The sequence below is a fragment of the Phoenix dactylifera genome, chromosome 2 (assembly GCF_009389715.1).
Source record: "Phoenix dactylifera cultivar Barhee BC4 chromosome 2, palm_55x_up_171113_PBpolish2nd_filt_p, whole genome shotgun sequence".
Classification (NCBI taxonomy): Eukaryota; Viridiplantae; Streptophyta; class Magnoliopsida; order Arecales; family Arecaceae; genus Phoenix; species Phoenix dactylifera.
The window spans coordinates 11818740-11835089 of record NC_052393.1 but is presented as its reverse complement, the minus strand read 5'-3'; the positions used below and the strand labels follow the sequence as shown (position 1 = coordinate 11835089).

The 16350-nt window shown below is 38.5% G+C and overlaps 2 protein-coding genes across 5 annotated transcripts; both read right to left on the bottom strand.

Moving 5' to 3' along the window:
- Positions 1-535: 535 nt before the first annotated feature.
- On the bottom strand, positions 536-7807 carry LOC103708468 (pyridoxal reductase, chloroplastic). 4 transcript variants are annotated; one of them, XM_008793401.3, is made up of 9 exons: positions 7530-7802; positions 6673-6901; positions 6243-6336; positions 5629-5752; positions 2864-2965; positions 2605-2756; positions 2428-2521; positions 934-1133; positions 536-809 (listed from the first exon to the last, which is right to left on the bottom strand). In XM_008793401.3, exons 1-8 carry the CDS (start codon positions 7689-7691, stop codon positions 948-950), a joined length of 1143 nt encoding a protein of 380 aa, XP_008791623.2. In that variant the 5' UTR covers positions 7692-7802; the 3' UTR covers positions 536-809; positions 934-947. The 4 variants fall into 4 exon arrangements, 3 of the variants coding, with proteins under 3 accessions (XP_008791623.2, XP_026660978.2, XP_008791622.2); XR_604300.3 differs by adding an exon at positions 2125-2277 and having other exon boundaries at positions 588-1133; positions 7530-7807; XM_026805177.2 differs by having other exon boundaries at positions 536-1133; positions 6685-6901; positions 7530-7803.
- Positions 7808-14974: 7167 nt separating this feature from the next.
- On the bottom strand, positions 14975-16128 carry LOC103708469 (homeobox-leucine zipper protein HOX6-like). Its single transcript, XM_008793403.3, has 2 exons — positions 15552-16128; positions 14975-15456 (listed from the first exon to the last, which is right to left on the bottom strand). The coding sequence occupies exons 1-2, from the start codon at positions 15849-15851 to the stop codon at positions 15151-15153; spliced, it is 606 nt and encodes a 201-aa protein (XP_008791625.2). The 5' UTR covers positions 15852-16128; the 3' UTR covers positions 14975-15150.
- Between the last annotated feature and the right edge of the window lie 222 nt (positions 16129-16350).

Genomic DNA, 16350 nt, shown 5'->3' with positions numbered 1-16350 from the left:
GAACAAGCATTTTTTTCCCAATACAGCAGTTGCATGGCTGCAATTCTTGCTGGTTTAACCCAGCTATCTCCATTTCCTGTGTTTATTCCTTAGATATTCTTTTCCTCAGGAAATCTTCTCCTGAAAGTAATGTTGGAGGCACATGTTGAAGCTTTGCTTGACAGAATCCTTCGAATATTTCCCTTCTTGTACACTTCTTCTGCACCAAGGCTGGGGTGGGGTCATAAATTTTACCACATTGCTTGGTTCGATTGTATGTATCCTAAAAAGAAGAACTTGAGCAAGGGCACCTGACAAAGATTTGTTGTTTGTTTTGTTTGTTCATGCAACCAGCTAACTTATGTAATTTTCCACATTTTCAGAAATGTTACATCCATAGGCATTCCATAGGTACTGCTAGTTCGGATTGATCGTCCAAATGATTAATGGCTAACTAAGATGCATTGGCTGAGACTATTTTGTCTGCAAGTCTACTGCATAAGCCAAAACAGTGCTACTCATCATTCATAGCACTCCCCAGGATGATGAAAAATAGTTTACTACTGCCGACATTGTACTACCAGGCAACCTAGCAGTAGCCGTTGGAATATTTTAGGGGCAACTTTACAGTTGCTATCATTAAAGAAAGATTATGACACCAAAAGTTCCAACATAATGTCTCATCCCCTTGAACAGCATAAAAAAGTGAGATGTTCATATATAGACCGAACAGGTGAACCACATAATTAGAATAAGAGTTTGATTCTTGCTATCCCATCAATTAGCTTGTATACCTCAACCGACATGTTGCCAGTTCTCTCCTTCTAATGCTGCATTGTTATGGCTTAGCACCATGTTAATAAGCCAAGGCAAAATATCATGAAACTTTGACTATTGATAAATGGAACGATACACGGAACCATTGATAAACTTTGAGAAGGAGATGAATCTCACATTATAGAGTACATTCATCTGGTCTGAAAGATGTTTTGGATCATTTTCTTAGGAGAATTCTTTGCTGCAGACTCGAGTTCAAAAATCTCATCAGAGTTGAGGCGCCATCCAAGGGAACCCAAATTCTCTTCAGCTTGCTTGACTGTCTTCACACCAGGAATTGGAATGGTGCCCTTGCAAATGCACCAGTTTATTGCAACCTGCACAAAATTACCATTAACAATCCTACATAGATGAAGAGATAAATGGCTCCAGCAGTGAATCTTTATATTCTACAAAAAACTATGACGATCACCATCTCAGTATTTTCACACAGATGTGTGAGAATTAAGCTATTAGTTATTTGACATAAACTAGAATGAGATGCTGCTTATTCAGAAGTTATCAGTTAGCCTATTTCTTCAGAAACTGCAATCACTGACCAGTAGTCCAATGTGTCAAAGCCACTAGTATGATCTTGCAATGATGATAATGACAAGGTCCCGCATTGAAGAATTGTCACTAAATAAACAATGAAAGTTACTGGAGCAACACATATTCAATATGTGATTGGAAGTGTGTAATATGATACTGGAAGGGGCACCAAAGAAAGTTGTAGGAAAAGACATCATCAGATAGTAAAATATAAATTTGAGGATTTGTACACTAAACTTGCTGGAAGGTCCTGGAACATGAAGGCTTCCTCGTATCTTTTATAGACAGGTTATAATTTGAACAACTAGGAATAAAAATTTGTGAACCAAGAGTCATGTTTAGTATTAGTTGTACTAGGTAAATAAATAGATCGGGCTTGATAAGAGGAACTAAAATGGTGACAGAGATTAGGCTTGTATTATTTCTCCCTCATCCCATATTATTTGCAGACCTTTTTCTTGAGTGTATCACATCGACCTCTCTTTTCTATTGCCAAGCAACCACTTCATGATATAGCTCTACATGGCTGTCTAATATATAAATGAACTTTTCAATCATCATTTTAATTGTTTATGTAATTCTAGGCACTGTTATGTGGTTCTTGGCTTGAAATATATAGGTTCGCAGGTTCATGGTCAGGACTTACATCTTCAAATCAGATCTGGAATAGATCAACTCAGATGATGTGTTTTAATTTGTCTGGTTGATACTGAAGTGAAATGCATACTGATTCCTTAAAATTAATTAATTTCACATAGGAAATATGCCAACTTAAACCTGAAAACTTGTTCTCACTCTGGTCATCCATGAGCTACATTGAAGATCATCTTAACTGGCGTCTTGTTTTTGTTCTGCTCTCAGTTTTCCACTGACTGCCACAGCATTCTCTCAGATACTCTCGTACCATGTTCACAGAAAACTCTTCAGTGCCTAATGTTTTGATCCATTTAAATAATGAATAATGTAAATATGTAGTTCATAGTGAACCTCAATGAATGTGTATATGTAGTTCATAGTGAATCTCAAAGAACCCGTAAAGGCCTGCACAAATGAGAAAACGAAGCAAGTTAAAGCCAATACCTGTGACATAGTTTTCCGCCTCTTTTGTGCAATCTCTTTCAGTGAACTAAGCAATAGATCCAGACCAGGAAGAATCTGACGAAATAGAAAACCCCTGCAGTAGTATGGAAGCAACTCTATTTGTTACACTGCCATGCAGCAATTCAAAATTCTGCAGCAAATCTATGATCTCATTACCGTGGTCCACGTGGAAGATTAGATGCAGTATATTTTCCAGTAAGCATTCCCAATCCAAGTGGACTATATGCAATCAAACGGATACCTAGAGAATCACATACTGCTTTCAACTCCAGTTGATCATTGCCCATGCTTAGCAAAGAAAATTGAACCTGCAACTTAAAATTATACTGATAAGTTGATAGCAACCCAGCAAGCGCAATATAATCTATCATGAAAAGACTGAAAACTGTTCGTAGAAGGAATTTAACTGAATCACCTGAGCTGAGCATAGTGGAACACCTCGAGAATTCAGGTAATTATGAATTTTAATGAGTTGCTTTGGTCCATAATTGCTGACACCAACAGCACGAACTAAACCCTATCAGATGCATAAATTCAAAGCATATGTTATATCACTTCACAGAATGACAAGAAGTTTTGATGGCTTGAATAATAAATGAAATAGATCAGGAGTTTTTTCCCCTCATGGTTCTATAAAAGATTGCTATTCATGTGTGACCAGACAAGACAAGAATAAAGGGGAAAATACAAACAATCAATCATTTCCACTGGAGTGTACTTTTATTTTTGAACATTTTAAACCTTTGTATGAGAAGTGCAATATGAGGTGCAGGAGAAAAGTTCATGGTCATGGACTTTCATATTTTATGGAATCAAGGGAATTTTTTTCCATCATTTTCCTATTAAAGTTTTGGCATATTATGTGTATGAAGAGATAGATTAAATATTTATTGGATTTATTTGAACAAACGTCAAGACGTAATGCATATTTGAATTAGTAATGCAGTTTGAAATGCCAAATCCTGCGCAATAAGGTGATGTTGATTCCAAATTCACAAAAGAAAACAAAAGAAGAAACTACTACAAAGTCACTATAATGTAAGGCAGAGACAAAAGCATGATGTCACTTCACTTTCCATAAAGCTTTCAGTTCCTAGCAACATGGACAACATTTGAAATTTGAAAATTTATTTAATTGCAAAAGATTAGTGTTGAGTATGTCTTAAGTTTACTAGTTCTAGAAGGTCGAGTCCATATCAGTTCTAGAAGGTCGACCTAGACATAAATTCAAGTCCACATCGACTTAGGACACCAGTTATATATTGGCCTAACTTGATTATTGTAGGAACACTAGTTCGAGTCTAAATCAATCTACTCTACCATATATATCCCTTGTAAATCCATAAGATGAGAGCAATTGAGTATCCTAGAGATCGGATGTATTGCAGGCTAGAGTTTGTGAAGTAATTTTGTATTCTGTAAACTCCAGTTTTTTTTTTTTATACTGAAGCTTTTACATTGTCTCTGCTTATGGACGTAGGTCATTAGACCAAACTATATAAATATTGTGTGCTGTTGTTCTTCTCTTTTCTCTTTTTCTTCTTGTTTCATTCTTCTCCCCACCTGCCGCAACAATTAGTTTTCCTTAAAACCATGGTCTATGAAACCAACCCAAACCGATGTGAAATCACTCGATTTTGCATGTTAGTTTGGCGCGTTCTGATCAAGTTTGCCATGCCGAACTGAAAATTTTATATAATCCTTCCATGAATGAGTCTTAATCTCTCTCTCTCGTCTTATCTTGAAACCCTAGTCCCCTTTTGCTCCGGTGCCACAATTGCCAACCCCTGAGTAGCTCCTCCAATGGTCGGCCCCATTGATCTCCCCCATCAAACCCCCCCATTGATCTCCCCCATCATCGATTGCCCCCAGCATACACCCTAAACCCTAATCCCTAATCCCTCCTCAAGCATCACCCTCCCCGTCATCGTCAACCAGGTCCCCACCATGTTCGCCACCAACTTGGGCATGCACTACCTCCCTCCCTCCCTCCACCTCTCTCTCTCTCTATCTCTATTACGATATGAAATCATATTGTACTAACCCAGTTCTGACCAGTATGGAACCCTGGACTTGTTCGCTTAAACCTTTAGGGGAAGTTGAGATTTTCCCCTACAAAGTGTTCAAAACACCTACCGTATTTGATTATTTGATCCTTAAACAACTGGCATATATATTTTTTCACTTCTCCCTCAGTGTTTAATCCTTCTCTTTAAGCATGTCCATGCTAGAACTCAAGGAAAGTTGACCTTTTCCTCTACAAGGTGCTTAAAAGCCTGCCATATTTGATTGTTTATCTTTAAAAAATGTGCGCATATGTTTTTTCGAATCTCCCTTAGTACTTAATGACTTTCATTCCCTTCAAGCATATCACTATCTTTCCTTCCATATCTATCACCTCCAATATTTTTTTCCTTTTTCAAAAAGATTGTCTTTTAAGTTTATGAACATGTTTTTCTTGCTTCATTAATAGCTTGTAGATGTTAAAGAGGCCCAGGGGGAAAGTGTTCATCTGCTCATGGTATTGGGCAATGAATAAGGTTTATATAAGATAAATTTCACTTCTGATCAAAGTGAAATTGAAACTCGAAGAAGACAAAAACAAATAAGTACTTGCTAATCACCTACTGAACCTTAACCCCACCTGGGCTACCTCTTATCTCTATTTCTTTTGCTTCCTAATATTTACCTCATTCTGAACTTAATCTCAGTAAAACAATATCATGAATGATTGGGTGATACAAGAATGTATTATCTAACCTACATGTGAAGAAAAGCCTCTGGATCTCATCCAATAATTAGCAAAGACAACATATCTTCCCTCCCACCCAATTGATCCCAGCACACATATAAATTTTAAACTAGAGCTTCTACATTTGGAAACAACATCAGTAATTGCTGTTGAATATCATCAGCTATAATCCTCAAGTAACAAATATGGGACAATGTGGAAATTTTTTGTCAGGTTCATTCATCTACTTGTTTCAGAAGACACTTTTCTCAGGAAATGCTTGAAAACATCTACAAAGAGAAATCAGACCTCTAAATCAGTTAAAAACTAGATCCTTCATGTTCATTATTTTCTTTAAAAGGTAACAGCAAGACCGAAATAGATGCTAATAGTTTGAACATATGATGAAAATAAAATGCTGACAGTGGCTGTACTTAAAAGTATATAACCTTCTCATACATTGCAACTAGCCCATCCCAGAGCGCCAACTCCTGCAAAGGAGCATAGTTTGCAGTTGACCAGTGCAACTGTCCTATTCCAATTTGCTCAAGTTGCAGTCGATCTAATGAAGACCTGCCAATATAGTAAAGAAATATAAGAAATATGCCAATTACCAGATAATGAAAAACAAATAATATCATAATTACAAAGAAATGATGCATATATATGAATGGAAAGGGACATAAAATTAAAAATAACTAACCAACAGCTGTTAGCTCAGCTGGTTAGAGAAAGCTCTTGGGTTCAATCCAGGGTGGTGGGAAGTAACCACCACATTATTCAAAAGAAGGAAACTAAAAGAAAATAATTGAGTTGCATTTTAGGGAAAGTTATGAATGGTGACAATTATATGCACCCCTTTGTACATGTGACTCTTTGGTTGCATTAAGGCGGAGAAAGAAATCAGATTAAATCATTAAGTCATGCCAAAAATCCAGAACTTGAGTTCAATTTTTAGGAACATACTTCTATAACTTCTCTGACTTACATGTAGCTAAAAACAGAGGTGGGTTTATGTGTGTCTACATGTGTGTGTGCATCAAGCAGCAATCAGAGAGAATACTTGCAGGCTCTCACAAATTGTCCAGAAGTCAGGCGCCAAGGATATGCTGCAAACTTTGTAGCGATGACAATGTTATCTTGAATGTTACTTGATCCTGAAATTCAAACAAATTAACCATGAACCTGGACAACAATAGCAGATATAGGTTTCTGTTGATGACATGAAAGAGAATTTTTGTTTAGGATATTCATATTTACTATCAAACCATAAGAATGTACTATATGAAAATAATGTTTATGTCAGCTGGTAAAAAGCATCAAAACATTAAACTCAGGAAAGTACTTTTCAAAGGCAAATATGCTTTATCAGTTAGAGAATATTGTAATCATTTTCTAGTATGCAACATGTTCATTTATCAAGGTACACTATATTGCACGTTTACCTCCAACATCATAAGTTCATGTCCTTAGCTAATTTCAGTGTGGCTAACCTTGGAACTCACGAATGAATTTTCCAAGAAGCTTTTCACTTTTCCCATTTAATCTTCCAGTCCCATAAGAGTCAGCAGTATCAAAAAGAGTTATTCCATTCCTCAGTGCCAAATTAAATGTCTCCTGCAAAACACCATCCATTTGTTCCTGATAACCCCAGAGCAGCTGGTTTCCCCAAGCCCATGTTCCAAATCCCATTGGAGAGACAGATAATGGACCGACTTTAACCTAAAATGAAGTGAAACAAAAGCAATTCATCATCCAAAAGAATAGAAATGCAAGACCCTTGTTTGATGGGAACAGAACTACTTTTGTTTTTTTAAAGTAAACATGCTAAGTCAATGAAATATATAATATTTAAAAGTGAAAATCTGGTGTGCTTACAATCAGCACTACAAGGTTTACTTCGAAAATATTAAACTAATCCAACATGAACAAACAAAAGTGCTTGTTCTTTGGGCTGGTCATTTCTATTACATAACAAAGGAAGTCTATTATAAATTAATAAGTAACCCACTTGCTGCCTTGAACCAACTCGAGTTATTGTTTTGACTAACTAGTTCTGACTACTAACAGGATAGAGAATCTAGCAAGTGCATGTAGAGTATATAGGCATGGCCGCATGGAGAAATGTAACGACAAATTTTAATGGAAACCCCTATATGAGGTGTGAAATTGTATGGGTTCTGGGCAAGATTAGCCAATTCATTGGAGTTTGCTCGACACCACCTTTGAAATTCTTGTTCTTGGTACATTCTTGCAATGAATTAGGCTGAATTCAACCGTTTAAGAAAAGGATTACGATATCCCACTCTTTCAAAATTCAAAATATATGGAAAGAGGAAGTAAAACTAACCTTTTCCCATGGCCAGAAGAGAGGTCCGAGTCGAGGAGGAAATCTAAGAGACTTGCCCACCGAAGAGGACTCCTGGGGTGTCTCAATTGACGCCCTCCACCCGCTGCTTCTGCGAGGAACGGCAGCGAGAAATCCGGGTGCTATCGGTGAAGATAAAGCCATGGCGGTGCTCTCCAATTTCTGCGGTCGCCGTGGGAGCCTTCATTTTACGAGAGAAGCGATGAGGTGAGGGTGAGGACGCCTCGGCCTCGGCGGCGGATCCTTTGCAACCCGGGTCGTAGGTGTTTTTACAACGAGAACACATGGCATATTTTGATAGGCAAGCAAAGAATCTACACGGGATGCCGTTTTGGTAGGAAAGAAAAGCTGCTCTGCCACGTGTGTTAATTTTTAGTTTTGGAATCAGGCAGCACATTCTTGGGTCTATCCACGAAGCAGCCAAGACGCTGAAGCAGATCGATTAAATTGGGAATCTGATTCGGTTGCAGATCACCCTAGTAGTAGTGCGCATCCAAAATTTGGATCCGTGGCTTTGGTTAGGCCCGAATTGAGCAAGAATTCTCACCGATACATATGTTACATCAAAAAAAGCTATATTTAGATAGCCATCCTATCATTTATCTCAAAAATGAAAGATTATTACCTATCTATGACCTTCTCTATCATCCAAGCTAACTGATAATTGTTCATCTTCAAGATGAATGCTCTTACAATTATCTAAATACATACAATTCTCTACTGTGCAAAACATGCATGAGGATGCCAAGAATTTGCATTGAATTTCTTATGAATCTTAAATGCATGAGAATGAATTAATATGCTCAAAAATTACAAATAGAAATACAAAGCAAAAAAAATCTCTAAACAATAGTTTCATAAAAGCTTTGTTCACAAATGAAGAGGGCAGCACTCTAGCCTTCAAAAATGACCTGACCACCTGAGAAGGAGAAGAAAGGGAAGCTAGAAGAGTGCATGGGAATAACAAGGGAGAAGGCGGACAAGAAGAGAAGCCTTAGGTGGGAAGCCAGCCATTTTACTAAAACAATAAGTGGATGAGGATGGGTCTATGGGCCACAAGAGGTGATGAGTGCCATAGTGATTAGGGGCATCAAGAGATTGATTGATGGAGGCACCATAGGCTAGAAATTCTTCCAGAAAAAAAAGAAAATCACTATTTACATATCAACTACTATGGACCTTAAAAATTTACATAGTGCTTGTTTTGCCTGTTACATATTTGCTAACCTATTTACTAACATGTTGTGATTTTACTAGATGGAAGGTTTTTCTTTTTTGTTTAAGCCAGCTTTGATGGAGGGGGAAAGTTAAATAACCTATTCCTGTTCGCTCTCCAAAACGATCAAACCCTTGAGTTGGCGGCGGTACAATGTCTTAAATATGCATTTGCTTTTCAGAAAAGTGTTTTATTGAACATCTTTTTCCCCTCCAACGTCTTATTTGAAGGGTAGAGTTATGAAACATTAATGTATCATTTGTGCCTAATTTCTATTTCTCCATGGGTTGTTTTGCTGATAATTTTAACCTTGAATCATTTACTCTTGCGAAATATTGTGGACGAGCGTTGCGGCCTTGCAATCTCTCTTCCAAAATATTGTACCTTTTAATTTATATAGATATACTTATACTAGATTTATATAATCCACCTATTTTACCCCATATATATGTGTGTTGTGGGAATAAAAGGTCCGAACTTAGTCCCACATCGACTAGATAGCGGAGAGGTCTGTTCCTTAAATGGAGGGAAGCTACCCTTTTCTCTTCAGAAGCGCCATTTGCAGGGCAAAACCGTGCATTGGAAAGAGACTATGAAACTTCCTTCAAAACGGACAATACCTCTGAGGAGAAGCAGTCGCCTCCGCTGTTTGAGATCGGTGGGGACGAGGTTGGAGGGTGGCAGATCCCCCCGTAGTGCTAGACACACGGGTCGGAGGACGATCTCCCTTGACCTCATCAATGGTGCTTTTGTTGAGAGCCCTTGACCCCGGCACAGACCCCTCCGCTGGAGGGGCTATGTTGTGGGAATAAAGGGTCCGAATTTAGTTCCACGTCGACTAAATAGCGGAGAGGTCTGTTTTTTAAATGAAGGGGGGCTACACCTTTCTCTTCATAGACCCCTTTTATGGGGCAAAATCGTGCATTGGGAATAAATTATGAAACCCCCTTCAAAGCGGACAATACCTCTGAGGAAAAGCAGCTTTCGCTGTCTGAGACCGATGGGGGCGAGGTCGAAGGGCGGCAGATCCCTTCATAGTGCTGGACGATCTCCCTTGACCTCATCATTATATATACTTTTTACTCTTCTTTTTCAACAGAGATAATGAAAAATATGCGTTAGGAAGGGCCGATGCTCCTCTGCATGGAGCCCCAGTATCTTCCCTTATTTGACAGGGGCGGCATTCTATATCTTGGCCCATTTACTCGACCCAACTCTACGGCCCCATCCTTTCCTCCTATGCCTCCTACGTACCGACTCCCCCTTCGTCCTGCCTTCCCTCGGATTCGGCGATCTTCCTCAAATTACTTGCTCGCGTCTGCACCCCCCACCCCCCTTCTAACTTCACTCTCTTTCTTGCTCTCTCTGATCTTTGGGTGTCTCGATTCAACTTTCGGTGGAATGAACTCAATCTACTCATTGGTCGGCCACATTGCCAAGATTCACGCCGCCGAAGTCAAAACTCTCGGTCTCGAAGGTACCTCCTCCTCCATTTCTTGCGGCTAGCGTCAACATCTGTGATGCCGTGATACTCTAGTTTGTGCTTGGGTTTTATTTTTTTAAAAAAATTGGCACAGTATTTTATCTAGGTCTAATTTTAAATGGGCACTAGATAAGCATCACATTAAAGGGACATAAAGCTTCAAATGTGCTCCGAATGCCACCCGTATTGTAGTCACTATTTCATCTTCATGTGTACTACTTATTCAAAGATTTTTCAAGTTTTCTAATGGTCCATGAGTTGGTTTTCGTTCTCCACCCGCAGCTTCTCTTACCATGAAATTTCTTATTACGACTTATTGAACACGTATATAATTTGCCCGTTGTCTTCATAGCCAACATCATAATGTCATGAAACATAGGATTATTTGGAAGATACCATTAACCATTTACTTTTCTAGTATGCATACACACACACACACACATATATATATAGGCATTTCAACAATTTGAAAGAAGAAAAGTAATCGTTATTATCGAGAACCCTTGTTTTCCAAAACTTTTCTTGCATTTCTTAATCTCATCCAAGGTCAACTACTGGTACGATGGTTTATCTCTGTCTTTTATCTCTGTTAGCTAGATTCTAGACCATCAATGTTGTAGTTTTTTGGTCTAAATCGATGCATTCTTATTTGAAAAGGATTACCATACTTCTGGTAGCGGTTGTTTCAACATCTCGTCTCCGAAGATATCATACGAGCTTTGCTTGAGCTAAAGACTTAGCTTGCTTAAAGGTCGACAATTATGTTGTTAATTTTCTGAATTTTCTCCATTTTAAAGAATAACATGGAGCAAAAAGGTAATCTGTTCACTTATAGGGGACATACTACATCTGGTACAGACATGGGAAAGTTCAAAGACTCTGAAACCAAAGGGTTTGGTTTATAATTGGCAATTTATAATAAATCAGCAGTACAGTTTAAAGAAAGGAAACCAGTGGAGAGGAACATCATTGTATGAGGAAGAGGGAGGTAGAGTCTTTGGATGGAAAAGGAATAAGGGATGATGATAAAAGTCAAGTGTCCTCAACTAAATGCAGGAAAATGACCCTTACTTCCACAAAAATGGTGACACCAAAGAGCTAGTGACAGAAAAAATTGGTGGTTTATTTGGAAGAGCCCAATGTTTGCAGTTTTGAGGCTAAGAGTCGCCTACTCTTGCTCCCTCCGGCAAATCAAGGGAATAGCACTTGGAAGAATGTGATAGCAGTAGGTTAAATGGGGTATGCTGGGAATAAATTTGCCTTCGATAATTCTGTAGTTGATGCCTTGATGGATACCTATAGGTGTTTGTTGATAGGCCTTGCTATGTTTCTATGCTTGTTGGTTCTGCTGCTATCCATATCTGGGGCGTTAGCTGGATGCTGCTGTGGCCTTGCTGGCTAATGGTGTCATTCCATATCATGGTGCCGTGTGGTCGCATTCTTTTCCTGGAGAGTTGCTTGGCTTTTGGTGTATAGTGTAGCAAACTTCTGCTTGGGCAGTTGCTTCCTAGTTGAGACCTTGCACATATGCATGCTGTTTACGCTTGGTAATGGCTTAGTTGGACGTGCATTTCCCACTGCCAAGGAGTCTCTGGCATGGGGGTCCTATCACTTTTATATTTGGCCCAGTGGCTGTTGCATCATTAATGATTTTTTTTTTTTTTGGCTTTGGTCCATTAAGTTTTTTTTTTTTTTTTTTTTGCATGTAGATTCTTTAAAATATACAAAATTATATGAATACCCTCGTAATATTGCTATTTATATGTATACTCTCATAAAATACTTAATTTATATATATAACATTTTTTTTCTTTCTTTTTTATATCTGTACCTATATCATCTAACGTCGTTAAGAAAAAAACGATTTAATTCTAAAATGACTAAAATATTCTTACTGGTAGACGTACAAAAAAAAAAATTTATAAGGATACACATGCAAATAGCAACTTTAGGAGAGTATACACTTAAAAAGATAATAAAAAATGATCAAAATTTAGTAAAAATAATTTAGTTGTTCTTAATTAAAAAAAAGTGGTAAAAAAAATTAATATTATCATGTCACATAATTTCATGTTAATATCAACTCTTATAGAATGAATTATGTTGCTTTTACGAAATTATCGCTTCAAAAACAAACAACAACTCAATATTTACAAATTACTAAAAAATATTTTACTAATCTAAGCATCTATAATTATTTTAAATTTGATATGTTTTAATCTTTTAAAAATAATAAAGAATATATAGATGTTATAGATTCAATAATGATAATTTTATCAGTATCAAATGAAGAATTGCATTACTAAAATAATCACTAAATATTGCAACTTGATCGAGTCATGATCTTAAAAAAGAAAATTGACAATATGGCTTAATCTTTTTTTGACTGATCAGTCTAACTAAATCATAAAAAACTTAGCAAGTTCTAGCTGAGTTCTTGTCTTTTTTTTAATGGACTTTTTGAACATATACCCTTCTCAGTATAAGAAATTATATGAATATCCTTGTAAAGTTGCTATTTGCGTATATACCCTTATATTTTTTTTTGCATATCTACTCATAAGGATATTTCAGTCATTTTAGTTTTAAGCCATTTCCTTTTTAATAATGTTAGATGGTATGAGTACATATACAAAAAAGAAAAAAGAGAAGAATATACATGTAAATAATAATTTTACGAGGGTATTCTTACAATTTTATATATTTAGGAGGGTATACATGTAATAAAACTTCTTTTTTTTTTTATCTCTTGATTGTTTCATGTTGGTTGAACAGAATTTTAGCTTTAGTGAATAGAATTCTACTTTTAAAATTAAGACAGAGGGTTAGCTATTTTAATTTATGACAAAAGAAGTCATATCTCTACGAGGCCAAAATAGCAGTATATAATTGACTAAGCAACCACTAGCAGAAAAACCAAAATTGGTCCATTCTAGAATTCTAGTATTGCCCAACTTTCTTCATGGGAAAAGAATGACTTCTATAATTATGTGGAAGAATTTAAACTTAGTTGAGTCCTATCTGCATTTCTCTTCTGGATCTTCTAAATTCTTCTAAGGTGTGCAAAGTGCTGATCATTCTTTGCTTGAAGAGAACTTGGTTCTGATGAATTGACCTTTATATATGTTCTATTTGTTGTTGTTAACTATGTCATCGTTAACACCTACCAGCTTTAGCGCACTTTTTTGTTCTTTTCATTTGGCAATATGTTGTAGATAGCCTGCTTCTCAATTTCTTCATGTGCATATTCAACAAATGATTAGCACCGACACCTTTTTTTATATATTCTGTGCCAACTGTCCAATCTTTAGGCTGTTCAAGTAATCATCAATCCAAGTAAGACAAGAAGAGGTTGATCAATGGGAGTACACTTGGTAAAAGCTGGTTTCAGGGCATCTTCCTTTGATTGGTGGATATAAATATGATAGGGATGCCTTCTAAGACTTTTATCTTCATATTGGTAGATCATGTGGAAGTCATGGCCTCCATTCTCCACTAGGAGAGAGGTTGGATCATAACAGGCTATAGAGGATTGTCACACGAGGGATTTATGATGCATCATGTAAGTTTACTTTGGCTTGAGGGAGATTTGTGCCTTAATGGCAGATCCTCACTTGTTGGGCTTGGTTATTATATAGAAGCTGGCTGCTGGGGATTATGGACATGCTTTATTTAAGATTGATCATAACTGTTCTTCACTTGCTGATGGCAATCGGTCATAGCATCTCTCTGCCCGAGTGAAGGTTTGCTTAACCTTAGCCCTCGTCAACCCTGCTTGCACACATGCACTCAACTGGGAGCTTAATTCCTCGGCTCCTACGTTGTTCTACTTAGTCTTTTTATGTTCTTCCTCATTGACTCTCTCAAAGGAAGTTAAAACTCGAAACCAGATCATTCTGAGTTCTATTGGACTATTTCTAGTCCTGATCATTCTGAATTCTCCTGGAATATTTCTCGTGCGATCTCGAGGTTCTCTAATACTTCTTCGAAAATTATCCTCTTATAGATCCTTGGCATTCTCTTATGTATATAGCATGCAAGGGCAACCAAACACTTGTTCACGATTCTAAATAGCAGAGGATAAATAGCATAATACCATTCGTACTGGTGTACTTATAATGCAATGCTGAAGACTCATTTATGAAATATTTGTGATCATTTCAGCATTATTCCTCTAATCCTCTCTCTCTCTCTGCGCGCGCGCGCGTATGTCGAGAATATGCAGCAGTATGCTTTAAAATCGACATGTCCTTGCTTTATAGAATCCTATTCATCTATCCCTTAATTTTTTTTCTCGCTGGTGCTGCAGGACTCATGCAACCATCAGGGGCTGCAAGATCGGAGTTACTGATTTCATAACTTCAACCAGGTAGATAATCATATCTTGATTCAGAGTTTAATATTATGGTTAACAAAGTCAAGGAAACTCTTACACCTTTCACCTAAAGCGCTTGCAATAACTAAAATTAAATGATGCCCTTGGATCTTAATGCTTCGTACGAGAGGTCAGGACCTGATGACCGTTCTCAGTCCTGAAGCATCGTACCCTTGTGGCCCAAGGTGGCCTTGCGTGCTTGTTGCTTGCTCGAATCTGTGGCTTCTGTGCTCAAGTGCAGAACATTAATTTATACTTCATAGCAGACACAGCAAGCGCAGTCGATTGTCGAACACAATGCTTGCCATTTTTGGAGTGAATTTGGGAAGCATCAGGCACATTACTCGCAGTCGATTCTAACTTGCAAGTTTATTTACTCTGATTACACTGGGATGATCACATAGCATCAGAAATTTTATGCACCGATATGAAAGGTATTTTACAAGAGCATTTGGAATTCTAATCCGACTCCAAGCAGCAGCTTGACTCTATTTGCTCTATGGTTTACATGTTCCGCGGCGACGGGGCTCTATTCTGTCAACGGCCAAAACTCCCACCACTCAGAAGCGGTGGCGCAGCACTGCTCTGGAGAACTGCTGCAGTTGAAATCGGACGGTTTCCCGAGGGAAGTCAGGTAGTCACCCTCAGGTTCGCCCATGTATAAGCGGTCTGCTTCTTCCTGATCGAAAAAGCTCGGCTTCTTTTCTTCACCAGCTGAACACACCAAAAAGCAGGGCCTTGCATCCTCTCTCTGATTGCGATTGCCGCCGTCGGAATCGTCGTCGTTGCTGCTCTCTTCTGTTGGCTTCTTCAGCAATTCAGTCAGCTTCTGCAGCTGTTCGCTCGCAGAGAAACCATATCATCGCAGGCCTTGCAAGACCTTTAGAAAGCTGGAAGCTCTGAGGACAAAAAAAGCAAGCGGTTCGTTACCTGTTTGATGAGAATTTGCTTCTCTTTCTTGAGGGACTCCACGCTGGAGAGCAAGCTGTCGTGGTCAGCTCTGAGGGCGGCGTACTCTCTCTCGAGCTGCTTCGACTTCCACCGGGCTCGCTTGTTCTGAAACCATATCGCAACCTGGCGAGGCTGGAGGCCGAGCTCCTTGGCCAGCTGCAGCTTCTTCCGGGGCTCTAGCTTCGCTTGAGACTCGAAGATGGATTCGAGGGACTTTATCTGCTCTTCGCTGAACCTCCTCTTCTTGTCGCTCCTCGACTTCTCGAGAAGGGGATCCATGGAGATGTAGGAGGACTAGGCTTCCCCTGCTGCAGAGTAGTTCTCACTCTCCCATCTCCCAGCTGCTATTTTAATCTTCTCTTCTTTTTTTTTTATCGACTTATCCTTCGCCTCTCTTTTATACTGGAGCGAGGGAGAAGAGTGAAGGGGATTCTCTTCTCCTGAAGGGGCGGCGAGGGACTTGTAGAAGGTTCTGCTGCCAATGAAATTGAGGAAGGTGGATGCTTGTAGGGGGAGAGTTATTACATGACTGGGTTTATGTGAATTCCTACGATGCAACCTGCAAACCAATCGAAACATACACCGTGGGGAGCTTAGCTTTCCCGACATCTCTGTCAAGGAGCCGGTTGCTTGCGTGCCTGGTTCTCTATCTCTCAATCTCTCTCTCTCTCTCTCTCTCTCTCCAGGTGGCAAAGCAGCTTTGTCTTTTTCTCTCTCGCTATGTTAAGTTGCATCTGTGATCTTTATCTGAAGCTGGGGTGCTTTGAACCTCCGTGAA